Raw genomic sequence first — 26,326 nt, forward strand, 5'->3', positions numbered from 1 at the left:
CGAAGAAAGCAAACAATTGGAGTATCCTACCGCTTCCCTCCCTGTGAGTGACTACTCATCAGGGTTTCTCACACCACCAATCGCCACGGGAAAAATCCGGCACCATTCTCCAACTAATAGCCTTGGTCCCCTCAGCAAGGGGACCTCAGAGTTCAGAGTGGTGCACACAAGACCAGAAAAGGGGCGGGGGGGGGGGCGGTGCTGGAGTCCCTGGCTCCTCAGAGACCAAGAAGAGGTTTGGGCCGAGGCGAAGGACAAAGAGCTTTATTTCCCCACGTACCAAGCGAGGTGGCGCTGCCTCTGTGCGATCCCGCCCGCCCCGGGACGCAGCCTGACGAGGACGGCGGGACCCTGAACTGCACCGGAGCGTCCTTGGGATCGAGGACGCGCCTCTGCCTGCCGGGGAAGCTCCGGGCGTCCGAGGCGGCCGGCGGAGAAGTTGCAGCGGCGCCCCAGCGGGGTCGCTTGGTGCAGGGCTCACAGCCGGGGCCCGCACTCATGCTGGGACCCGCAGCGCACAGTCCCCGGGCTAGCCCGGGCGGAGAGCCTCATTCACTAACCCTGGGAGGGACGGACTGCGCCTCCTTCTCGGCGCCTCCCGACACCATGCCCTCTATGCCGCTGCCGGCTTCTGCAGCTGCTGCTCTGCCGGCCTCCCGAGCCAGACCCTATCCAGTCGCCTGCCTTCCCTCTTCCACAGGCACCCCACCTTCCTCAAGACGCGCCGCTTTGATTCTAGCTTCGTTCACTTTCCCACCACCGGAAAGCTGCCGTCAGGCGCTTCCGGCTTCCGGGACGTAAGCTGTCGCAAAGCGGAAGTGCGAGGTTCAGCGGGCGCCGGCGCCCGGAAGGTCAACCCGTGAAGGAGGTGGTGGTAACGCGGGACTCCCCACTATTACAGAGGATAAACGGCCGAGCACGCGATCTCGGCCTGAGACGGCGGGGAGAAGTAGACGGGCAGTTTGCTGCGACACCATGGAGGGCGGCGGCGGAAGCGGCAACAAAACCACAGGGGGGTTGGCCGGCTTTTTCGGAGCCGGTGGAGCAGGCTACTCGCACGCGGATTTGGCCGGAGTCCCGCGTAAGTATCGGGCCTAGCTTGCGAACATTTCTGACTGGTTCTTGCGGCCACGCTACACTTGCGATGTGCCCTGTTCCCTTTTTTTTTTGCTGGCGGTCACAAGCTTCAGTAGCAGTGGTGGGGTTAGTGTGTCTGCGCGGCCGCTCTTTTAGCACTGAACGAGTGTTTGGAGCCATGGACTCCGAGAAGCTCTCTGTGTTTGACCCAGACCCAGGAGATGTTGCATGTCTTCTTCCTTTTATATTCAAGCTTCGTGTCTTAGCGTTCCTCCCGCAAATTCCTTGTGTGTTGGGCTGTGTGCTTGGCCCTAAGTGCAGAAGAGCGCCCAGTTTTGCAAGTAAATGCATTCCACGTATCGAGCCCATACATAACTTTTTAGCACAAAGTCACATTCTAAACCACGAAGTAGCGTCAAGGTAAGACACTCAATACTAATGCATACAGGAGAGAAAGAAATACGTCTCGAGACAACTGGAGGAACTTGGAAGAGAACTTTTATAGGCATGAAGAAAGAAGCCGGTAAGAATTTTAGGAAAGGAAATTATTCAAGATCTAGGGTGCCGAAACACGAATACCCTGCCTGTGCCCTCTCCTAAGTAGTGTGAATATGTATTCCAGATCTTTGGAACTTTCTAACTGTGGTATTCAACTGGATGAACAGAACTTGGAGTTAAAGATAGTGGGAAGTTGGTGAAGGATAAGCGCTTCATAAAACTGATTTCTCTTGAGACTCATTGTACTATTTCTTTAGGTCTCTTATGCTCAAAAACAAAAACGCCCTTTAAAGTTCCTAGTGTCACCTGTGTCAGAACTGCATCTAGGACTTCCCTGGTCGGCAGTGGTTGAGAATCCGTCTGCCACAAGTACTGAAGCCTGTGAGCCCGTGCTCCGCAACAAGAGAAGCCACCGCGATGAGAAGCCCGCACATCGCAACAAAGAGTAGCCCCCCTTTCACAACTAGAGAAAGCTGCGCGCAGCAACGAAGACCCAGTGCGTCCAAAAATAAATAATAGATAAATTTAGTTTAAAAAAAACTGAATCTAGAACATAGTTTGTATGTAATAAGTTATAGGATATAATTGTATGTAGTTTGTATATTAGTCTCAGGACCTTTGAGTTTTGGAGCACAAAGCGCACTGCCTTAATGTGAAGAAGCATTGTTACGTTAATTAAGATTTGAAGGTAAATTAAGAGATCAAGGGGTGAACACCATTCACTGAGTACTTGAGGTGGACTTTTCTGGGTGCAGGACTACAGTATTTAAATCTTAAAAGATGAGTGCTGTTTTCACGGAGCTTACATCCTGTTGAAGTGAGCCAAGTAACATGAGTAAAAAATATTTCAGTTAGTGATAAGTGTGTAAAGGCAATAAAAGGATCCTGAGATGGTGATGGGAGCCGAAGCCATTTTAGAATGGTCCAGGGAAAGCAACTCAGGGGTGTTGCCCTTTGAGCTGTGACCCGAAGACAGTACAAATGCCTGGGGGGAGGCAAGTGTTTGAGGATCAGCTCTTAGGTCATTGTATCTACAGAGCTATTGGTTTGGAGTTGGTTTGGTGGGAGATAATAATGAGATTAGAGGGGCAAGGAATGGCAGCTAAGGTAGTGTTGCGTAAGCCTTTTGTAAGGAGTTTGGATTTGGTTACAGGTGTAAATGGAAGCCGTTAAGGCTGATTTCCTTTTCTTAAAAGAAAATCACTTTAATTGCCATTTAGAAAGTGAATTGGAGGGACTAGAGCAAGTAAGGAGTCCGGTTAGGTAGGAGATAGTTACTACAGTCTACGTGAGATTTAGTGGTTGGCCTAGGGTGGTAGCAATAGAGATGGTAAGTAACACAATTCAGGATAGATATTGGATATAGAATTAATAGGATTTTGAATTGATGAAGACCAGAGTCCTGGGTAATGAATAGGTTTGTGAACAATCAGCTGAGATAAAAGATCCAAAGATTAAATTTAAAATGTGAGAAAGTTGATTTTCCTTGATAGATTTTTCTATCTTCAAAGGTAGTAGAATTCAAGTCTGGCCCTATGAGAGTGCCCATTTCTTTTGCCCTGACCCCTTCCTTCTGGTGATGACCTAAGAATTCTACCCTGTAAATCAAATCTGTCAACAACTGTCAACACTAAGATCTGAAGGAATTGCCTTAGAATATTTATACACAACACATAACCCAAACGATGTTTTTCTCATAAAATTGATTGGTCTCTGGTCAATTTTATTTTGCATTCTGTATAGTTGTCAAGCATTTTTGTAGTAAAGTAGAAAGAAATTAGCTTTTTATTGACCTGGGCTATGCTTCCTGCTACTTTGATTATTTGATCCACATCACTGCCAATATCTTGTTGATATGAGATCCTGAGACACCAGTGCAAGATTGAGGGCACCAGGAAGAGGCAACCCCTAAACTGCCAGACAGGAAGGATAAGACCAAGAAAGTGGTAGAGAAATACACATTCATTGAGCCTGTGCATCAAAATTGCAAAACACACAAAACGAGCAAAATTAATGCTAAACGAAATAACTTTTTAAAATTTTATTGCAATATAATGCTTTGTTTTCTCTCTAGTAACTGGTATGAACCCTCTGTCTCCTTATTTAAATGTGGATCCACGGTATCTCGTGCAGGTAAGGTTAAGACTAGTCCTTTTATGATTTTACTAATTTGGTCCTTTATCTTACCATTTAAAAAAATAACCCCAAGTACCTATGTTGACTTGATCTGTGATATGTGCATCTGGAGGCACCAAGTCTCTGGTCTTCATTCACCCTTTTTTCCCTCACAGACTCTGGGGATTTAGCTTGCATCTCTTCCTGATACTAGTTTTCTTTTTTTTTTTTTTGCAATTTTTAATTTTTATTTATTTATTATTTATTTATGGCTGTGTTGGGTCTTCGTTTCTGTGCGAGGGCTTTCTCTAGTTGTGGTAAGCAGGGGCCACTCTTCATCGCGGTGCGCGGGCCTCTCACTATCGCGGCCTCTCTTGTTGCGGAGCACAGGCTCCAGACGCGCAGGCTCAGTAATTGTGGCTCACGGGCCCAGTTACTCCACGGCACGTGGGATATTTCCAGACCAGGGTTTGAACCTGTGTCCCCTGCATTGGCAGGCAGATTCTCAACCACTGCGCCACCAGGGAAGCCCCCTGATACTAGTTGATGAAAGGATTTTGGGGTTTGGTGGTTTTGTTCCATTTTTTAAAGTTGTGATAAAATACACTAACAAAATATACTATCTTTAACTGTACAGTTCAGTGGTATTTAATGCATTCCTAATATTGTAGCATCACCACCTACCAGCTCCATGCTTTTCATCTTGTAAAACTGAAACTCTACACCCATTAAGCAATAACTCCTTTCTCCACCCTCCCCCCAGCTCCTGGCAACCCTTCTGCTTTCTGTCTGATTTTTGAATACTCTTAAGTACCTCAAATAACTGGAGTCATACAGTATTTATTTTTCTGTGACTGGTTTAGTTCATTTAGCATAATGTCATCAAGGCTCATCTGTATTGTAGTGTGTGTCAGAGTATCCTTCCTTTTTAAAGCTGGATAATATTCCATTGAATAATATTCCATTTTGCTTATCCATTCATCTGTCCAGTGGACACTTGGATTGCTTCCATGTTTTAGCTATCGTGAATAGTGCTGCTATGAACTTTGGTGTATAAATATCTCTTCCAGACTCTCATTTCAATTCTTTTGATTATATATCCAAAAGTAGAATTGCTGGATCATATGGTAATTGTATTTTTAATTTTTTGAGGAACTGCCATACTGTTTTCCATGGTAGCTGTACTATTTTACATTCCCACCAACAGTGCACAAGGGTTCCAGTTTCTTCACATTCTCACCAACACTTGTTATTATGTGGGGTTTTTTGGTAATAGCTATTCTAATGAGTGTGAAGTGGCAACTCATTATAGTTTTGATTCGCCTTTCCCTAATGATTAGCCATGTTGAGCAACTTTTCATGTGCTTCTTGGCCATTTGTGTATTTTCTTTGGAAAAATGTCTATTCAAGTCCTTTGTCCAGTTTTGAATCAGTTCATTTGGTTTTTTGTTGTTGAATTTTAGGAGTTCTCTATAGATTCTAATTATTAACCCCTTATCAGATACATGATTTGCAGTTATTTTCTCCCATTCTGTGGGTTGCCTTTTTACTCTGTAGACGTTGTCTTTTGGTGCACAAAAGTTTTAAGTTTTCATGAAGGCCAGTATTTGTATTTTTTCTTTTGTTGCCTTTGCCTTTGGTGTCATATCCAATAAATCATTGCCAAATCCATTGTCACAAAGCTTTTCCCCTGTGTTTTCTTCTAAGAGTTTTATAGTTTTACGTCTTACGTTTAGGTCTTTGATCCATTTTGAGTTAATTTTTGTATATGGTGTTAGGTAAAGGTCCAGCTTCACTCTTTTTCATGTGTATATCCAGTTTTCACAGTACTGTTTGCTGAAAAGACTGTCTTTTCCCCTTGGAATGGTCTTGGCATTCTTGCCAGAAGTCCTTTGACCATATGTACAAGGGTTTATTTCTGGGCTCTCTCTTCCATTTCATTGATCTACATGCCAGTACCACACTGTTTTGATTATTGTAGCTTTGGTAAGTTTTGAAATTCATAAGTGTGAGTCCTCCAGAATTATTCTTTTTCAAGATTGTTTTGGCTATTTGGGGTTTGTTGAAATTCCATATGAATTTTGAGATGGGTTCTTCTATTTCTGCAAAAATGTCAATTCCTATTTTGATAGGAATTGTATTGAATCTGTAGATTGTTTTGGGTAATACTGACATCATAACAGTATTAAGTCTCTGATCCATGAATATGGGATATGTTTTCATTTCTTTATGTCTTTTTAAGTTACTTCCAGCAAGTTTTGTAGTTTTCTTGTAAAAGACTTTTACCTCCCTGGTTAAATTAATTCCTAAGTATTTTATTCTTTTTGATTTTATTGTAAGTGGAATTGTTTTCTTCATTTCCTTTTCAGATTGTTCGTTGTTAGTTTGTAGACGTGCATCTGATTTTTTGTGTTGACTTTGTATCCTTCTACTCTGCTGAATTCACTTATTAGTTGTAACAGGGTTTTTTTGGTACAGTCTTTAGGATTTTCTACATATAAGATTATCTGTGAAAAAAGAAAATTTTACTTCTTTCTAGTTTGGATGCCTTTTATTTCTTGCCTAATTGCTCCAACTAGAATGTCTAATACTGTGTTGAATAGAAGTGGCAAAAAAAAAACGGGCATCCTTTGCCTTGTTCCTGATCTTAGAGGAAAAGCTTTCAGTCTTTCATCTTTGGGTATGGTATTTGCTGTGGATTTTTCATATATGGCTTTTATTATGTTGAGGTAGTTTCCTTCTGTTCCTAGTTTGTTGAGTGTTTTTTATCAATGAAAGTATGTTGGATTTTGTCATACTATTTCTGCATCAATTGAGGTGATCATGTGGGGTTTTTTCCCTTCATTCTGTTAATATGTTTATTACATTGATCAGTTTTCATTTGTTGGAACATCCTGCATCCCAGGGATAAATCACACTTGGTCATGATGTATGACCCTTCTAATATGCTGTGGGATTTGGTTTCCTAGAATTTTGTTGAAGATTTTGCATCAGTGATCATAAGGGGAATTGGTCTGTAGTTTTCTTTTCTTGTAGTGTCTTTGTCTGGCTTCAGTATGATAATGCCGGCCTCATACAAAGAGTTATGAAGTGTTCCAAGTATTCCCTGCACTTCAGTTTTTTGGAAAAGTTTGAGAAGAATTGGTGTTAGTCCTTTTTTTTCTTTTTGGGCTGCGCTGCTACACAGCTTTTGGGATCTCAGTTCCCTGACTAGGGATTGAACCGGGCCACGGCAGTGAATGCCCAGAATCCTAAGCACTAGGCCACCAGGGAACCCCCAGATTGGTGTTAGTTCTTTCAGGCTCAGTGGCCATGGCTCACGGGCCCAGCCACTCCGCGGCATGTGGGATCTTCCCAGACCAGGTCACGAACCCGTGACCCCTGCATCGGCAGGCGGACTCTCAACCACTGCGCCACGAGGGAAGCCCGGTGTTAGTTCTTTAAATGTTTGGTAAAATTTACCAGTGAAGCCATCAGATCCAGGGCTTTGGGGCTTTTTCTTTGTTGTGAGTTTTTTTATAAGTGATTCCGTCTCCTTACTGTATGGGTCTCTTCCGATTTCCTGTTTCTTGGTGAGTTTTGTGTTTCTAGGAATGTGTACATTTCATCAAGGGCATCCAGTTTGTTGGCATACAGTTGTTAATAACATTTTCTTATAATCCTTTTTAATTCTGTAGAATCAGTAGTGATGTCCTCACTTTCATTTCTGATTCTAGTAATTTATTTCATTTATCCCTGCTCGAATCGTTAATATGTCCTTTCTTCTGCTAGCTTTGGGTTTAGTTTCTTCTTTTTCTAGTTCCTTAGGTTGTAAAGTTAGATTTTTGATTTGAGATCTTTCTTATTTTTTGATGTGGGCATTTATAGCTATAAATGTCCCCCTTAGCACCACTTTCACTGAGTTTCACAAGTTTTGGTATGTTGTGTTTCTTTTTTGCTCATCTCTTAAGTATTTTCTAATTTCCCTTGTGATTTCTTCCTTGATCCATGGATTGTTTAAGGAGGTGTTTTTTTTAATTTCCACGAATTTGTGAATTTTCCAGTTTTACTTCTGTTACTGATTTCTAACTCATCCCATTGTGGTTGGAAAAGGTGCTTCGTATGGTGTCTTTTAAAATCTATTGAGACTTAACTTGTGGCCTAACATATGGTCTATCCTAAAAAATGACTTATGTGCACTTGAGAAAAATGTGTACATTGTTGGGTACAGTGTTTTGCATATGTCTGTTAGATCTAGTTGACTTAATGTGTTAACTCCTCTATTTCCTTATTTTCTATCTGGTTATAACAGTTACTATTCATTATTGAGAGTGGAATTTTGAAATCACCAACTGTTACTGTAGAACTTTCTATTCTTCCCTTTAATTCCATCACTTTTGCCTAATATATTTTGATGGTCTGTTACTAGGTAAGTAAATGTTTATAATTGTTATATTTTCTTGCTATGTTGAGACTTTTATTGATATGTCCTTCTTTGTCTCTTGTAACCTTTTTTGCTGTAAAGTCTATATTTTCTGATGTTAGTATAGCCACCTGCTCTTTTTTGGTTATTATTTGTGTGGAATATCTTTTCTCATACTTTCACTTTCAGTCTTTTTGTGTCTTTGGCTGTAAAGTGAATCTGTTGTAGACAGCATATAAATGGATCATGTTTTTTAGTCCATTGTGCTAATAACTGTCTTTTGGCCTAGAGAGTTGAATCCATTTATATTTAAAGTGTTTACTGATAAGGAGAGATTTCTGGCATTTTGCTATTCATTTTCTATAAGCTTTTAGCTTTTTTGTCCCTCCCTTCCTGCATTAATCTCTTCTTTTGTGTTTATTTGATTTTTTTTGTAGGAAATTGTTTAAATTCCTTTCTTATAACCTTTTTTTAAAATGTATTCTAAAGTTATAACACTAATTTGCATTTATACCAGTTTAACTTCAGTAACATACAAAAGTGCTGCTCCTTTACCAGCTGTCCCTGCCCCTTTCAATTGTTGATGTCACAAAATTATATCTGTATACATCATGTGGTCAAAAACATAATCCAGTAATTCTTTTAAATGCTTTAAACTTTATGTAGGAAACAAAGGTGGAGTCAAAAGCGTAAGTTACAGTAATACTTTTAAAATTGTCCATGTATTTGCCTTTATTAATATCTTTATCCCTTCATAAGACTTTGAGTTACTGTCTAGTGTCCTTTCATTTTACTTTGTAGGAGTCCCTTGATCATATCTTGCAGGGCAGGTCTAGTGGTCATGAACTCTCTCAGCTTTTGTTTATCTGGGAATTTCTTAATACCTCCTTCACTTTGAAGAACAGTTTTGCTGAATATGGGGTTCTTGGTGGACAGTTTTTTCTCTTAGCACTTTAAATATATCAGCACACTGTCTAGTGGCCTCCAAAGTTTCTCTTGAGAAATCGGCTGTTAATCTTATTGAGGATCCTTGTATGTGATAAGTTGCTTCTCTCTTGCTGCTTTCAAGATTCTCTCTTTGTCTTTAGCTTTCGAAAGTTTGATTTTAACATGTCTCAGTATGGGTGTCTTTGAATGTATCTTACTTGGTGTTTATTGAGCTTCTTGAATGTTCATATGCATCTCTTTTATCAAATTTGGGAAGTTTTCAGCCATTGTTTCTTCAAACATTCTCTTTCTCTCCTTCTATAACTCATGATCTGTATGTTAGTCTGCTTTGTGGTATCCCACAGATCCCTTAGGCTCTGTTCACTTCTGTTCAATCATTTTTTCTCCATTTCCTAAGACTGAATAATTTCTATTCTATATTCAAGTTCGGTGATTCTTTCTTCTGCCCGTTCGAATCTGCCTTTGAATCCCTTTAATGAATTTTCCAGCTATTGTTCTTTCAGCTTCAGAATTTCTTTTTGGTTTCTTTCTACGTTTTCTATTTCTTTGTTTCCATTTTGTTCATACATTGTTTTGACTTTCTCCACATCTCCTTTAGTTCTTTGAGCATCTTTATGACACTTTAAAGTCTTTGCCTAGTAGACCTATTATCAGGTCTTTTTTAGGGACATTTCTGTTGATTTATTTTTTTTCCTTTGAATGGACCATGCTTTCCTATTTCTTTGTACGCCTTGTGATTTTTTGTTATTGAAAACTGGACGTTTGACTCTAATAATGTGGGTAACTCTGGAAATCAGATTCTCCCCCCTTCCCCAAGGTTTGCTTTTATTTGGTTATTGGTTTTTATTATTATTACAATTATTACAGTCTGCCTATGTGCCAAGGACCAGCCTGAAATGTAAACTTAAGCTCTTCTCAGTTCTTTTCTGAGCGTAAACTTTTTCCTGGGTGTGTGTTGTCACCTTCTAATTTTTCCTTTTTATGCAATTGCTTTTGAATGTTCTAGTCTTTAATGTCTAGTTCACGAACGGGGAAGCAGCAAGGAGACCAGCTCCCAGCTCTTCTTTAAAGCCCCTGGAATAAGTGGGGGTGGAGAGGGTACAATAACAATGGCTGCCTGCTTCTTTGTACGCACTTCTGTGATCAGAAGGAGCAGTGATCAGAGCACAAATTAAAGATTTATATCTAAAAGCAACAAGTAGGGCTTCCCTGGTGGTGCAGTGGTTGAGAATCCGCCTGCCAATGCAGGGGGTATGGGTTCAAGCCCTGGTCCAGGAAGATCCCACCTGCCGCGGTGCAACCAAGCCCGTGCGCCACTGCTCTGAGCCTGCACTCCAGTGCCTGCGAGCCACAACTACTGAAGCCCATGCGCCTAGAGCCTGTGCTCCGCAACAAGAGAAGCCACCGCAGTGAGAAGCCTACACACTGCAATGAAGAGTAGACCCCACTCACAACGACTAGAGAAAGCCTGCGCGTGGCAATGAAGACCCAATGCAGCCAATAAATAAATAAAATTTTTTAAAAATACATAAATAAAAGCAACAAGTAATTACTTTTAAAAACACCCCAATAAAAAATATTGGAGTGAGTAGTTACAAAGTTATAAGAGGTCATTAATACTAAGTTAAGTATAAATGAAAGTGTAAAGTGGGAATCTTTTTACTGAAATCTTGAACCAAATCTACATTTGGGGAAAAAAATACCACCTGAGTTTATTTAATTAGATCAGATTATTATTATTCAAAAGCCTATGAAAATAAGAGTGGTCTCATGAATACAAACATTTGAAATTAGGGGGTTATACATTTTAAGGTTTATATTAGCCTCGGGTTTTGGTTGGTTGTTTTTGTGGGTTTTGTTTTTTCAGTTTGGAGAAGTTGCTGATTCAACACAGATAAAGTTGCAAATAGTAGGTTTTTTTTAAAGCTCAGTTTACAACATCAGGCTTCAAAGAGTAGTTGTTGGATATCTCAGGAATGCAAGGTTGACTCACGAGCTGAAGAATGAGTCGGTGATGACATGCACTTGTATCAATACTTACTAATGTTAATCATGACCATCTTTTTTTATATTTCCTATGTGTAGTTAGTGATCCATTTCTGGATTGAAGGATAATTATTTACCTCATCATATTAAATATACCATTCCTAAAAACCTCAAACAGGAAGCACAATTTAAAACTAAGTCATTAATTGAAAAGTCAGGAAACACCCAGAATTTACAGATCTATGTATAATAAATATATTTAGACACTGAATTTTTTAGAGTTTGCTTCTCATTGCCCAGCAGACCATTTCTGTGTGATGAGAGTATGTGGGCTTGTTTATTGTACAGTTTTTGATAAGAACGTGTGCACAAGCCAGAAGTCAAAAATCAGTGCAGAGGTACAGTTTTCCTAATCAGGAATGCATTTACCAAAGGTCAGTATTTGCCAAAGGGATGTTTACTTGTTAGTGTTTTTTGCTAAGGGTGTGTGCTATCCTTCAGGAGCTCATTTTAATCATTTTTGTATGGAAAGCTTGGCAAAAATGTATTTGTTCATCATAAAAAAGTGGATTGTACTGCGAAATCAATCCTATTGTGCTCTTACAGTAGCACTTCTCAACCTGGGATTCTTGGCTGACCTTCAGGGGGTTCGTACCAAATTTTGTGTATGCATTTACTAGAAGGTGGATCTAGTAAGCTTTCTAAGATTATCAAAGGAATATATCCCCTGCAAACAACTAGTTAAGGAGGTGATTTTTGCCCTTGTGTAAGTAATCCAAACTGTTGTACTTTTATAGTTTCTGCTCATTTTTTATGATCATTGGTCTTACATATAGTAAAATCATGCTGGATAAATAGTAGCTACAGAGTGAAAGTTATTTTCTCCTTCCAGACTGGTATTCTGTTATCTCTCATAGCTTTCAGTTTACCTTTCTCTAGAGATGGCCTTCCTAAACTTTCAAATTTATCATGAAGGCAAATTTCCTATAATCTATCAAACTTACATTAAGATGCAAAGTTCTGGGCAAGAATCTCTCCTAAGAACTAATGAGTATAACTATATATGTTGTATATTTCATTTAATTTTGATTTACATGTTCCTTTTGTTGCAGAAAGTTTTACTTTTGTTTGACTAAGTATAGTTGAGTTTTAGTTAATATACGGATTTACATTATGTGAAAAACTCCTTTGAAAAATTAAACACTTTGCCAAGTACTGTGTCTTAAGGGGGAGCTCAACTTGGTTTTCATTGTTATCCCTGTAGGATACAGATGAGTTTATTTTACCAACTGGCGCTAATAAAACCCGGGGCAGATTTGAACTGGCCTTCTTTACCATTGGAGGATGTTGTATGACAGGTTGGTATTTATATATGTTTTTTTAAGTATCCTCAGTCCAAGTAGTCAGAGGTGCTTAAAAGCAAAGGCAATTAAAATATCACCTTCAGGGTTGTTTTTTTGAAAATCATTATTTATATTTTTCTTATTATTAAATAAAAATGAAAAAGAATCAGAAATATAGTTGTTCTTTTAATATATAGCTGATTATTTGAATGAATTGTTACTATGATTTGCCAGGGGCTGCGTTTGGGGCAATGAATGGTCTACGGCTAGGACTGAAGGAAACTCAGAACATGGCCTGGTCCAAACCAAGAAATGTACAGTAAGTCTCATGTAATGACATAGTGATGTTTGAATATTAATCTCTACTTTGTTGGCTTGATGAGCACAACCTTGAGATTACGGTTGTTTAGAGTATTGGTATACTTTTTGGTCAGTTTTTTTTTTTTTTCCGGTGTTTTGTTTTGTTTTTCCCTTATTCAGAATAAAAGGAATTTAGGAATTAAGTCCTGGGTCTAAGCTTTTAGAAGGAGTGATTTTTGAGTCAGTGTCCCTCTGTCAGCTGGTGCTATCCTAACCTAACATCTCAGCTACACCTGTTCCATTTTGCAGGCCTATATAACATGCTTTTCAAATTGTTGAATTACTAGTACATTATTTGGATTGTTCAGGGGTGTGCAAAAGCGTAGGACATAAGTGAAGAAATAAGAAGCACATAAGAGTCATTGCTAACTCTGCCGACATTTGACTTGAGCTTCTCATTGACTTCACTCTCCTTTTCTTAAGTGCAAAGGTGCAGAAAATTTAAATGAAATTCCTAGAACTTAGAGGTGGTTCCAAAAGGAGTAAGACAGTGTTCTCTTAGGAAACTGAAGTTTGCAAAGAAGGGAAAGTGCAATTAAGGTCAGAAAGTGTATATAACATGTATGTTCACCCTGATTAAGGAATAAACATGACCAGTTCCTGTTACTGTTCCCTAAATAATATATTGTTTAGTTTTGCATGTTTTTATGCTTCATATGAGTGGAATCACACAGTATGTGTTCTTCAGTGGTTTGTGGTTTTTACTTTAGGACCCTTTAAGCTCCATTTTCCTTATATGTTTCTTAGCCAGCAGATGGCAGCAGTGTGTTAGAATTGGACCTTGGGAAACCTGAAGGCCTGTCAAGTTTTTCATATTCCTACTACTGTATGGATCACTGCCCTTGCTTTACAAGCTCAGATCCTTGAATATTTTTGTATTTATATTCTTAATATTCGTTCTTTACTCCAATTTTTTTTTACTTTTTGTATTGTGGATAATTTTGAATCTATACAAAAGTAGACAAAGTAGTACAGTGAACATCTATGAACTATAACCCAAGCTCAACAGCCATCAGCCAGCACCAGGACCAGTTATGTCCCACCTCCTTCTTCCCTTCCATATTATTTTGAAACAAATCCCCAGCATCATATTACTGAACACCAATTTGAAAGTGGAAGGTCTCTTAGAAAAGATAACCTTTGTTTCTTAAAACCATCATAGTTACTAATTTTGGGGGAGAGTCAAATTGGTTTGCATTTCTGAAGTCAGATTTTTTAAATCTTACATACCATTTTTTAGTATAATCATTCTGATCTTTCAAATAAAGAGACAACATTTTAAAAATGGAAAGGTAATTGGGTTTCAAGCCAGACAAATCTATGTAGTTTCAAAGCCCAGTTTCATTGCTTACTGTTCTGGGATCTTGGGTAAGTTTCCTTACTTTCTGCCTTTAATCTATCGAGAGATGGTTAAAGTGGGAAGTAGGTAAGGGCCCAGTTAAGTGGTGTTGCCTGATCACATTCCAAAGGACTTTGGCAATTTGCAGTGCCACCAGCAATACAGTAATGAAAATTAATAGTTTTAGATGCTTGTTATAAATGAAAAACAATTAAGTGCTAAACTTAATATATTAGTAAATATGTACCATAATTAGATTAGTTAAATGTGTAACATAATATTTGTAATCATTACTAATTTTTTAAATAATCCTTTAAAAGTAATACAGATTTTTGTTATTACTGAGCATTAATTTAAACGAGTGCTTTAATTAAATGAGTTCTTTTACTGTTTGTTGTTGTAATTCTATGATCTCCAGCAGTAGTCAGCTGTCAGGACAGAACCATTCCTGTGACAGTGTTACACTGCTGGGAGAGCAGTGTTCTGTCTTCTTCCTCCAGTTGCCTCCGTCACTGTTCTGGTGACCTCTGGCACTGGATGAGGGCAGCGCTGTGCTTCCTTGAGAGTGTGCTAAGCATTCACTTCGGCTGCTTAGTTCTAGTCTGGGAGCAGACACAGAGTGCACTTACTTCATGTATTCTAGTTAGATGACTTTTTCCTTTTAGTATTTGTCTTTAAGTTTGCTTTATATTCCATGATATTCCACACTTTGATTCTACTTAACATTCTGAGTATACATACTACCCCACACACATAAGAAACTTAATTATAAGCTAGTTTGTCTGTTATGTCATTTTTTTTTTTTTAACATAGATCAGTGTCTGTAAACTTTATAAAATACATTCCCGGATATCATTCAAACCTTTTATATATTTAATAGTTTTACACATTTAATAATCAGAATTTACTTGTTGCCCAGAAATGTTGGAGTTTTTAATCTAATCTTCATTTATATTTATATAAAGTAAAAGCTATCCTAATTGAATTCTGAGGAGGTGTTAAGTTTTAAAATTAAGAAAACTTTGTGTATATACATTTAAAATTGCTATTATTATGGTTTTTCTAAATACTAAAGGAATACTGGTTCTAAATACAGATTCTTTCTCTTTCTGCCCTGGTAGGATCTTGAATATGGTGACCAGGCAAGGGGCACTTTGGGCTAATACTCTAGGTTCTCTGGGTAAGTAGATATCTCACTTTTTAATAGATTATTGTTACTGCAAAGAAAGAATGTACATGTATTATGAACAGTTTGATCAACTAAACTCCTGGTCCTGGGATGTTAAAAATTATGTTTAAATCCACTCTGGTGAGTAGTATAGATACTACTTAGGAGAAGACCATAAACTGTATAACAAAAGAATCCCAGCTGCTAATACCATTGTGAAGTACATTCATTTCTAAATGCTTTAAGCATTGCATACTCTCCTGTCTCAGCAAGACACCAAATAAAATCATGTTTTAACTAAATGCAATTAAAATAATTTAGGTTTAAGGCAAATGGTTTTGTTTGTTAGGAGAGGTTCAAGTTCCTGTAGTAAGATATGATAGATTAATCCAGCCATCCTGATAAGTTTTCCTAATAGAGCATTCATCATTCTCTTTACCTAATTAGATTTCCCAGACTTAATTGCCAGAATTGTAATAGGGCCTTTGTAGACATTGAAAACATTTGCAGTTCTAAGGAAGGGATAATTTAGTAGTACTTAGGACCAAATGCTTTCATACTGTAATGTTTATGAATGATTGACTCTTTTGATTACTCATGACTTATAATAAGCCTACTTATGGCACTTATGCCCTAATCCAAAGTTTACTTTATTTGAAAGTCTGAAAATCTTTTACTTGTGGCAGATTAAGTAAGAGAAAATGTAGGCATCTTGTTAAAAAAATAGGAAAAGCCTCTGTTTAACAGAGTGAGATCCTGGCCTTGTCATAGGCTTTGGAAGCAGTACATTTTCACACTGTAATAGTAAATGTCTGCTTCCATGTGCTGCCCATGACCCCAGTGCCCTTCCACCAAGCACAGTCACCCTCCTTTGTACCTGTGTGCCCAGAGTAATCAGTCGTGCTGGTCTCCCTAGGACTTTCTCAGTTGTAGCACTTCCTGTTCCAGGAAACCCTCAATTCTGGGCAGACTGGGGTGGCCAGTCACCCTGTATGTTTCCCTTGTAATGTGACCGGTCACAATGTTCTGCTCAAGTTTAGTTTCAGTTAAATAAATTGAAACGGGAAGAAGAGCCCTTATAAAAGTATAAAAACATCACAGCAGAGGAGTTGTAAGGCTGAGTTTGGTATAATTTTGAGGGGTCAAATGTGGCTATAATTTTGAGAAAGGGTAAGGAGAAGGGTTAATGCATTCATGGCTAATCAGTCTTTACAGGCATAAGAGAATGGTAGTTTGGGGGAAGATCTTGTTAAAACTAAATAGTGCTAGTGTTAGGGTTTTTACATGTGCAGGAACCAGATCTCACGTTTCTGGAAGTCATATTTTTCTTAGAATAGAAATGCATGTATTTTGTTTTTGTTTCTAAACCCAAAGTACAGCTGTTATGAATAAAATGGAAGTGAAAATTAAAGATATTCTTTCTGGGACTCCCCAGTAGTACTTTCCATAAATAGCTAATAAATTTCTTCTGAATCTCTCCAAACATTTTCTTTGCATATCCAGAGTCATACACACATGTGCCTGCTTTACATATTAGTGAATAGAGCTCTTCCTGCGTTTTAAGTGAGTACATAGTATTCCATTATGTAGAAAGTCTCTTTCTGGATCAGTCCCCTCTTGAAGGTCATTTTATTTGTTGCTAGGCCTTTTTTATTACAAATAGTGTTCCAGTGATCATTGTTTATATGTCTGTGAATACTTATAATGTCTGTACAATACATTTATCTAAATATAATTGCCACACTGACTTTCAGTTTACTTTTTTATTACTGATCAGTTCCATTTCCCCTATAGCTTTGCTCTATAGTGCATTTGGTGTCATCATTGAAAAAACACGAGGTGCAGAAGATGACCTCAACACAGTAGCAGCTGGAACCATGACAGGCATGTTGTATAAATGTACAGGTGGGTACTACTAAATAGTGAAGCTGTCTCTTAATACAGTTGAAGTATGCTTTTTATCCATACTGTAGTTTCAAAGGAAACGTTATACTTTTTTTTTGTAGTATAATGTTCTCTGCCATCTTGTGGTTTGGGATTTTGGTTTTTATTTTTTGTAAAATACACATAACATAAAATTGACCATCCGAACCATTTAAGTGTACAGTTCAGTAATGTTAAGTGTGTTTACATTGTTGTGCAGCTAATCTCCAGAACTTTTCTTGATCTTGCAAAACTGAGACCCTGCACCCATTAAACAACAACTGTGCATTTCCCCCTTCTACAGCCCCTGGCAACCACCATTCTACTTTCTATCTCTTTGAATTTGACTACTTTAGGTACCTCACATAAGTGGAATCATGTAGTATTTTTCTTTTTGTGACTGGCTTATTTCATTTAGCATAATGTCCTCAAGGTTTATCCATGTTGTAGCATATGTTAGAATTTCCTTCCTTTTTTAAGGCTGAATAATACCCCATTGTACGTATGTCCCACGTTTTGTTTATTCATTCATCTGTCAGTGGACACTTGTGTTTCTTCTACTTTGGCTACTGTGAATAATGCTGTTATGAACATGGGTGGACTAAATACCATTCAGTTTTGGAAAAAAAAAAATCAAAACCCTGAGAGTTGAGTCAGAATTAACTGGATGAAGATCAAATATCAAATTCTCCTCTAAGATGGAAAAGAAATTAACATTCACTGAGTTATGATTACACTCTCAGCAATAATCAGTTAATATAACTTGTTTCCTTTAAAACTTTGTGAAGTGATAATCATCACACCCCAGTTTTATAGATGAGCACGGTATTAAGATGATCTTTCTTAAAAGATCATATAACTAGTGACAGCCCCAGATTTTTCTCACATTTCTGTTTTAAATTGCCTAAACTACATATGTTCTATACTCAAGCCTCTGAAAACCACTTTTATTTGTTTGATTGCTTTATTATGCTTTTAGACACTTGATTAATTTCGTTTTTATGTAACTCCTCTATCACAAATATCAAGTAGCATTTTGGCCTCATTTTTACTGGAAAGAAATGAGAGAAGTCTCAACAGAATTGTAAAATGCAAAATTTCCTGATATAACTGAGAGTAAGAGGCTTTTTAAATTTTGAAAATGGATCACATTGGGAATTTTCTTCTTAAGAGCTCGCAATACTTTCTGCGTGTGCTTACGCACATCAGCAGAGCTCCCAGGTAGAGTAAGACAGTAAATGCCTTTTATGTCCATGAAAGTGTTACCTTGGCATAGAAGAACCTTGTTAATAACCTAAAAATACTTCCACATTGAAAATCTTTGGGATCAGACAAAGGAATTGGAAACCCTAATTGGCACCACAAGGGTGGCACTCAGCCATCAAGAGTTTAGTTGGCCCAAACTATGTTTATTAAAAATCAAATTAAAATTTAAAAAACAGGAGATTTCACACAAAAGTCTGGAAATTTTAGCTTCTTTTGAACAAATGGAAGACACTAAGCTCACATTATGTGTGGTGGCAGATGGCTGGAGCTGAGGTTGGGGAGCAGCTAAGCCCCAGTGGATGGCACTGAAGCTCCAGCTCATTTCCCACCAATCCCCATTTTCTTGCTCAAGGTAAGCCATTACGGCATTTCCTGTGTTGAGGGCAGTCCTGAGTATAAAAATGTACTGAATTACCATCTCATTTAAGACATATTACACGTATTTTAAAGATAAAAAGGGAAAGGCTGAATACTTGGTATTATCCAGAAAAGGAGAGCCTAGCTTTCTGTGTCCAGAACTTCCTTGCGGGAGTAGCATTTATAACACCACCTGGGACACCTCCAACATCAAATATGGAAGAGTAGGCTCTTGGCTCAGAAGAGAAAGGGCAGAAAAGAATATTCATTAATTCTATGTCTGGTGACAAGTAGATTTCAGTTTCCACCGCAATTGGGGAACGCAGAAGAGGTAAATAATCTGCTGACCCAGAATTCCAACATTGGTTCGTAGTTCCTGGCTGAACAATTTAACTCAGCGCATCAAAATTGCTCTAAAAAAGGCAAATCAGTGTCTTATTGATTTCTGGTTTACACTCTACTTAAGACAGAGCACAGAATTATGAGTTTTGTGTGGCAGGAATATTTGTAAAACTTCTAGATTCAAGGATTTGGAAAAGAGTTTAGGCACTCTTTAGTGTAGAATCAGCATAAACCATTGAGGAAAGAAGTTTACATTTAGAGAATGGTTAATTCCTGTTGACCTAAAATCTTTCCAATCCCCAGTTTACTCTTCTAGAACAGGAATTTTTTTCTTTTTTTTTTTTTTTTAAAGGAAGGGGTTTAGAATGAAAGCAATATGATTCAATTTAGGTATGGAAGCTACTTTTGTAGAAAGAAAAACCATGAGGGAAAATACATGAGAAGGTGGGTAGTTGTCAGACCAAAAAGAGGCTAAAGGAATAATTCTGATGGTGTGGTTTTACTTCAGATCTAATGCTTTATTTAATGAACTCTGTAAATATTTTTCAGAGGATGTGAAATGTCATTATTAGGTTTCCTATGCCATGTGAAAATCTAATGACCAGTATTTTACCAGAATGAGAACAGCTGTAGTTTTGCTATTATGTGTAAGTTTAGGAATGTTGAAGAGACCTGATCACTTATCTTCAGGAAACAAGACCTCAGAAACCAAAAAATATGGGTGCCCCTTTCCCCCTCGCAGAAAATTCCTTACCTGTTAATCCTGTGCCTTCCATGAGAAAGTCACCTTATAAAAGCAAGCTAAGTAAAAGTAAGAAGATAGGGCTTCCCTGGTGGCGCAGTGGTTGAGAGTCTGCCTGCCGATGCAGGGGACATGGGTTCGTGCCCCGGTCCGGGAAGATCCCACATGTCGCGGAGTGGCTGGGCCCGTGAGCCATGGCCGCTGAGCCTGCGCGTCCGGAGCCTGTGCTCCGCAATGGGAGAGGCCACAACAGTGAAAGGCCCGCGTATCGCAAAAAAAAAAAAAAAAAAAAGTAAGAAGATAAACAAATACAGTTCTTCAAATTAATCAATTATCAGGGTTATTGTTAAAATGTACTACTTCTCAATGAATGCCAGGCCTTCAAAATTAAACTTCATATGCCACAAACAGCCTCTTGATGACTTCTTTATTTCTGTTACTGGCATCAACATTCTTCCAAAGAGCTAACTGCCATAATGTATAAAACATTTCAACAAATCACTTAAAACCAACAACCCAGTAAAAAGTGGAGTAAGGATATGACAAAGCCCTTCAGGAGGAAAGGCAAATGACCAATAAACAATTGAAGTTTGCTCACAAGCAACCAGGGAAAAGCAAAATAAAACATTAAGGTAATATTTTTCACAACCTGGCTTTTAAAAAGTGATGGTAGACGATGCTTATTGGCAAAGGTAAGCAAGTACTTTGAAGAGCAATTTGGCATTAGTTATTACTATTTTAAATATGTACCTCCTTTGCTTAAGTCATCTAATTTTCAGCAGTTTATCCCACAGCACACAAAGGCATACATGGAAAACTGTATGTACCAAGGTGTTTTAAGACACCCTTCAAGGAAAAGGTGGTATCTGACCAAAGATGGATAGATGAGGGAGCGTGAGGTGGATGTCTGGAGGGAGCAATTTAGGTAACAGCAAGAACAAAAGCCCTGAAGTGGGAGTTAAAAGGCAATGGGGGGCTTCCCTAGTGGCGCAGTGGTTGAGAGTCCGCCTGCCGATGCAGGGGACGCGGGTTCGTGCCCCGGTCTGGGAAGATCCCACATGCCGCGGAGAGGCTGGGCCCGTGAGCCATGGCCGCTGAGCCTGCGCGTCCGGAGCCTGTGCTCTGCAACTGGAGAGGCCACAGCAGTGAGAGGCCTGCGTACCAAAAAAAAAAAAAAAAAAAAAAAAAAGGCAATGGGAAGGCTTCCCTGGTGGTGCAGTGGTTGAAAGTCCCTCTGCCAATGCAGGGGACACGGGTTCGTGCCCCGGTCCGGGAAAATCCCACATGCTGCGGAGCGGTTGGGCCCATGAGCCATGGCCGCTGAGCCTGCGCGTCCGGAGCCTGTGCTCCGCAACAGCAGAGGCCACAATAGTAAGAGGCCCGCTTACAGCAAAAAAAAAAAAAAAAAAAAAAAGCAATGGGAGAGTAGAAGAATCTGGAGTGATAAAAGTGGGAAGGGACCAAATCATATAGATGATAGAACTTCATAGGCCAGTGTAAAGACTTGGCTTACCTGGACTTTAATTCTTACCATCTAAGTACTAGAGCATTTCCATTTACTTACAAGCCTTAAATTGTTTTTTGTAACTTCCAGAGAGTTAAACTTTCACCCTTCTCCTGAATACAGAGTTTACACCAGGAGATGTTAAGTCAGGGTTTCTAAATCCTCTAAAATTTCCATAAGGTTCTCAAAGGGGTCTGGGACACTCCCTACCACCTGCAGAAAAACAGCCACCGAAAGACTAGTCCTAAAAGGACACTGTAATGTGGGGGCTCAAAAACAGCTGGGATATTTTAGTGAGTTTGGTCCTGCATGGAAGTGCTGGCATTGCAAGGAAGGACTGGATGGGGCAGTGGTACGGGAAGCCCAGGAAAGCCCAGAAGTGCAGTTCAAAGTCCCACCTATTGCTTCCACTCTGTTACAAAACCAAGAAAGAAAAAACAAGAAGCAGGAAGCAGGCCTAATCACCTTTGATTTCTGCCTTTCTTTCTCTGTCCCTTCATTCCATCAGTTATGAAGTTTACCACACCCATCACCTGAGTTGAGGCCCTTATCACAAGCCCTGAACTTCTCTAACAGTATTTTCCGTTGACCATTTTGACATTAGACTTCTACCTCCAGTCTCTTACCTACTTACTATTTCTAGCTTAATCTTCCTCAGGGAAGGTTCTAATTCTAATACTCCCTACCCAGGAGCCTGTGATGATGACACACTTCCTTTCTATCTTAATTCAAACTTCTCACCCTAGCCTTCCATGTTCTATTCTTAACCTATCTTCCCAGCCTTTTCTCCCACAGCTTTCTCATGCATGTCGTATGATCAAACAGATAATTTTGAAATCCAGTCCATCCTTAAGGCCCAGCTCAATTGTTAGTACCCCTTTCAAGAAATTTCCCTGATAATCTCCTTTCTCTATGCTGGAGGCAATTTGGTATGCTGAAAAAAACTGGGCTTTGGAGTCAGACTGAGTTTGACTAGCACTGGATCCCTAAATAAATGTGTAAATAGGAGAGTAACTTGTCTGAATTTGAGTTTGTCTATAAAACAGGGGTGACTGTTGCCTTCAGAGAGTTGTAAATGAGATAACATATAAACCTTTCTGCCATAAGCATATTTTGTACAATTCTTACGAGACTTGACACAGTTTTCCTAGTAGGAAGTCAAGAGACAATATCTAGGATTGAAATATCAAGAAATAGCAAGATAAAGATGTTCTTTAGAAACATGCAGGTAAAAAGCGAAGAATTAAAAGTAGTTGCTTTTGGGAACTGGGAATTAGGGTAGGAACGATGAGGACCCCAGACTGTTGTGCATCACTAAAATCTTTTGGTACTATCTTGACTTCTAAAATTATCTATATGGACTACTTTGATAAAAATAAAAATTAAAGTGAGTAAAGATATAGCAACATAATAAAAATTAAATTAGGCATTAGATTGGGAAGGAGAGGAGGGAATTGTTTAATGGGCACAGTTTTGGTTTTGTAAGATGAAAAAAGTTCTCTGGAGATGGATGATGGTAGCCCAACGCCAATGTACTTAATGCTACTGAGCTGTACACTTAATAATGGTAAATTTTATGCATATTTTATCACAGTTTTAAAGAATAGTTTTAACAAAAAAATTTAAGTAGTACAAACATTTGTTGAATGGAATTTGTAGCCATCTCTGTGTATGTAAGGCTGTTTGTCTAAAGCAAGGGCCACAGACTCCTGCTGTCTCTTCAGATACCTGTCTCTTCACTGAATGTATATTACATTTTTAAACAGTTAACATTTTTAATGGTTATATAAGTACCTACATAGCCTTTGCACTCTCAAAGCCTAAAATATTTACTTTCTGGTCGTTTCAAGAAAAATGTGCTGACCCTTGTGCTAAAATAATTTTCAGTTCAGTGTTAGCTCTGCCAGTGATCAGCTCTATACCCCATAAACCAGGCGTTTAAATATTCTGGGCCTCATTTTCCCAGGTTTAGAAGAGGGTGATATTTGCCCTTTCTGGAAGAGTTGTATCAGTATCCAAAAGATAGAAGATAAAACTGTGACACACAAGTCTCATGTTTGTTCTGCTTTATAGAGATTAACCATTGGCCTCATTTGGTTACTCTGTGTTCAAAGCAAGTTTATTTGCTAATCGACTTCCTGTGTTTAGTTGGGCAAAAGTTGTTTTATTACAGAAAGCCTAAAGCCAAGGCTGTCAAACTTTTAACAGATCAACCAGCTGGAAAACCCTGAAATTAATGGAAAGAATTAAAACTAAAACAGGGTTGCTGTGATTATTAGTAAATCAAGCACTTACGTATGTTTGGTGTCTTCTTACTAGAAACAACTTTTTTCTAGTCTTCAGAGAAGTAACATAATTGATTTGAACTAAGTTTGTTTCATTTTGGTCAGAAAGTAGAAGGCTTTCTAGGGGATAAGTTTTTCTTAAAGGATACAGTGTGCCACTTATGTCTCCAAAATCTTAAATCCTTATAGTTCCCAATTTCATTATTACCCCTAGTACCTATATCCAGGGAGGCTTGCTATCTGATAGATGAGTAGTGTGAAGATCCTTCTAAAATGGCCAAGTAGAAACCATGTTCCTAGGACACTCAAAGCAAAAGGCCAACTGAAAGTAACAGTTTGCAGCCAATTCTAAACCAGTGGACAGACTTCAGAGTCCTGTGGACCTGTAATCGGCCAAAGGTCCAGGGGAGTTAGTTTGAAGTTGAATGTATGGTCCCAGGAAATGGTGTCTGCGAAATTATTGTGCTTTCAATTACCTCCCCTGTATCATTTTTCTAATTTTGCAACCACACTGAATATAGTTGCAAATTCAACTGTCATGCGTAGTCTGTGTGGCAAGATATAAAGAGATGATGTAGACTTCTAGGAGATATCTCCCATTTACTTTGATTAATTTTTTTATGTTTCTGATCCTCCTTCCCACATATTTGACAGCTGTTTACAGATGATGCCTGCAGTTTCTGTTTGGGTCTGTTTAAGAGAGATAATTAGGGCACTTCATAGTTGAAGCTTAAGCAGGTCAGCTATCTTAAGTCTTCAGGCTAGAGAGCCTCCTAGAGGGAGTGGCCCTTTATCATCTGAAGCCATCTGGCAAGACTTTCATTGCAGAAAGGGTTGGTCTGAAGCATTCTAACTCAGCAGTGTCATGAATTTCACGGAATTTACTGGCTTGTAGCTAAAGGGCCTATAATAAGGTATAACCACTGGACCTTTGCCTTCCTAACATGTGACTTGGAACAAATACTCCATAGGTACAATATAGGCTACACCTGAAGTCTGTGATTCCTACTTATTTGTGAAACTGTAAGAGAACATCCAATATTTCTTAAAAGCTTCTTTGGGTACCCCCATTCCTCTTATTAGACTTGGGGACTATTTTCAGATAACTGAAACATTTTTGTTTCTGCGTTTCAAATGAAATATCTATTCCTAATCTTTTTCCACATGAAAAATTCTTTTGTTGTTAAGCAGAAACAGTTCAAAGTCTAATCCTTGAATGTTTTTCAACTAGTATGATGTTAAGTGCCTCATTCTCATTAGTTGAGATTTTCTGACACATCAGGGTAGGAATAAGCAACAGGGGAGTTGGTGCTTCATCAGCATCTAACTCAAAGCTTGATTATAGCCATCACCCACCATTCTGTCTTGAGTCTTCAGTCTTCAGAGTTAATATTTATTTAGAGGACCTGTGCAGAGTCCAAAGGCTGTTAATACTGTTTTCAAAGAGGGTGTCACTGTTTACATACAGCCTTAAATCAGTTGACAGTGTCAGTTAAGTTCTTATTATTAATTTGGTTGCACCAGGTCTTCATTGCAGCAGGCAGGCTCCTTAGTTACGGCCAGCGGGCTGCTCCTTAGTTATGGCTCACCAGCTTCTTAGTTGCAGTATGCATGTGGGATCTAGTACCTTGACCAGGGATCGAACCCGGGCCCCCTGTATTGGGAGCTTGGAGTCTTAACCACTGTGCTACCAGGGAAGTCCCAAGTTCTGAATTATATGACTAGCAGGGAATTAATTACTGATCTGGCTGTGACTTCAATGATAAGCATAAGATCTTGTCCAGAAGTGTTCTAGGATCAAGTCAGATTGAGAAAAGTCAAGAAATTATGCTGATGATCTTAGATACAAATTGTGAAATTAAAAGTGGAAAAAAACGTTGTGAATATGAAAGTATAGCTTATGTATTAAACAACTGATTTAGGGAATCTCTCTCTCCTGAACTTCAGTCTTGGTTTCTTTTATTACTTTTACAGCTTATTCTCCTGTTTGGGATGGAATCTGCATAAACATGAACAGTGTGTCTCAGCTTTAGGAAACTCTTAGTTAACCCTGTGATGCTAGGACAGTATGCAATACAAGGCTGTTATTTTCTTGTTTTTCCTCTGCAGGTGGTCTTCGAGGTGTGGCACGAGGCGGCCTGGCAGGACTAACCCTTACGGGCCTCTACGCGCTATATAATAACTGGGAGCACATGAGAGGCTCCTTGCTCCAACAGTCTCTCTGAAGATTACTAGCTGGTGAACGGAGGACACTTTAGTAGTCATCCAGATCAATTTATAAGTCAGTCTGGAGTCATTTACTCTTTTACCTGCAACTAGTTTGAAAAAGGAGATTACAGTTTGCTGTGATGAAGATCATGGATGGTTGACCAGGACTGGCACTCCTTCCAGCCATTAATGAGTTGAAGCCAAAACCCTTTGGTGGCTGAGTAATGTGGCTCTCTTCTCCTTTAAAGAAGATCTTGCACCTGTTTTTTCTCCTACCCCCTGAACTGGAAAACCAACCACTTACTCCCAGAATTCAGGTCATGCTTGTCAATGCTGTATCACCACATTTATTCATTTAATAATCCAAGACTGTAATACTGCCCTGTATTCCCAATAAAGGGTAAAAACAGAACCAAAGTCATAACTCCAACATAAAACATAGTGGGTGTCTCCGAAGTTACTC

General features: G+C 38.9%; 2 protein-coding genes and 1 non-coding gene across 13 annotated transcripts in view; 2 read left to right on the forward strand and 1 right to left on the reverse strand.

The window, feature by feature from the left end:
• Positions 1–798, reverse strand: part of PARG (poly(ADP-ribose) glycohydrolase) — a 116,762-nt gene extending 115,964 nt beyond the window's left edge. For 2 of the 8 annotated variants that reach the window (XM_032608009.1, XM_032608006.1), the window contains exon 1: positions 281–747. In XM_032608009.1, coding sequence (XP_032463900.1) covers positions 281–500 — 220 coding nt within the window. In that variant the 5' untranslated portion in view covers positions 501–747. Of the gene's footprint in view, positions 1–280 lie in introns of all 8 variants that reach the window. The other 6 variants (XM_032608007.1, XM_032608013.1, XM_032608008.1 and 3 more) reach the window with 6 other exon arrangements.
• LOC116741463 (mitochondrial import inner membrane translocase subunit Tim23) lies at positions 739–26,304 on the forward strand. 4 transcript variants are annotated; one of them, XM_032608018.1, is made up of 8 exons: positions 810–1,081; positions 1,833–2,071; positions 3,650–3,708; positions 12,291–12,384; positions 12,604–12,688; positions 15,190–15,248; positions 17,031–17,141; positions 25,765–26,304. In XM_032608018.1, exons 2-8 carry the CDS (start codon positions 1,993–1,995, stop codon positions 25,878–25,880), a joined length of 603 nt encoding a protein of 200 aa, XP_032463909.1. In that variant the 5' UTR covers positions 810–1,081; positions 1,833–1,992; the 3' UTR covers positions 25,881–26,304. The 4 variants fall into 4 exon arrangements, with proteins under 4 accessions (XP_032463906.1, XP_032463909.1, XP_032463907.1 ...); XM_032608015.1 differs by lacking the exon at positions 1,833–2,071 and having other exon boundaries at positions 739–1,081; XM_032608016.1 differs by lacking the exon at positions 1,833–2,071 and having other exon boundaries at positions 838–1,081; positions 17,031–17,120.
• Positions 14,482–14,685, forward strand: LOC116742107. The gene has a single exon (XR_004346374.1). It is a non-coding gene; the product is annotated as a small nucleolar RNA SNORA74 (small nucleolar RNA).
• Positions 26,305–26,326: the final 22 nt, after the last annotated feature.

This window comes from Phocoena sinus, chromosome 16 (assembly GCF_008692025.1).
Source record: "Phocoena sinus isolate mPhoSin1 chromosome 16, mPhoSin1.pri, whole genome shotgun sequence".
Taxonomy (NCBI): domain Eukaryota; kingdom Metazoa; phylum Chordata; class Mammalia; order Artiodactyla; family Phocoenidae; genus Phocoena; species Phocoena sinus.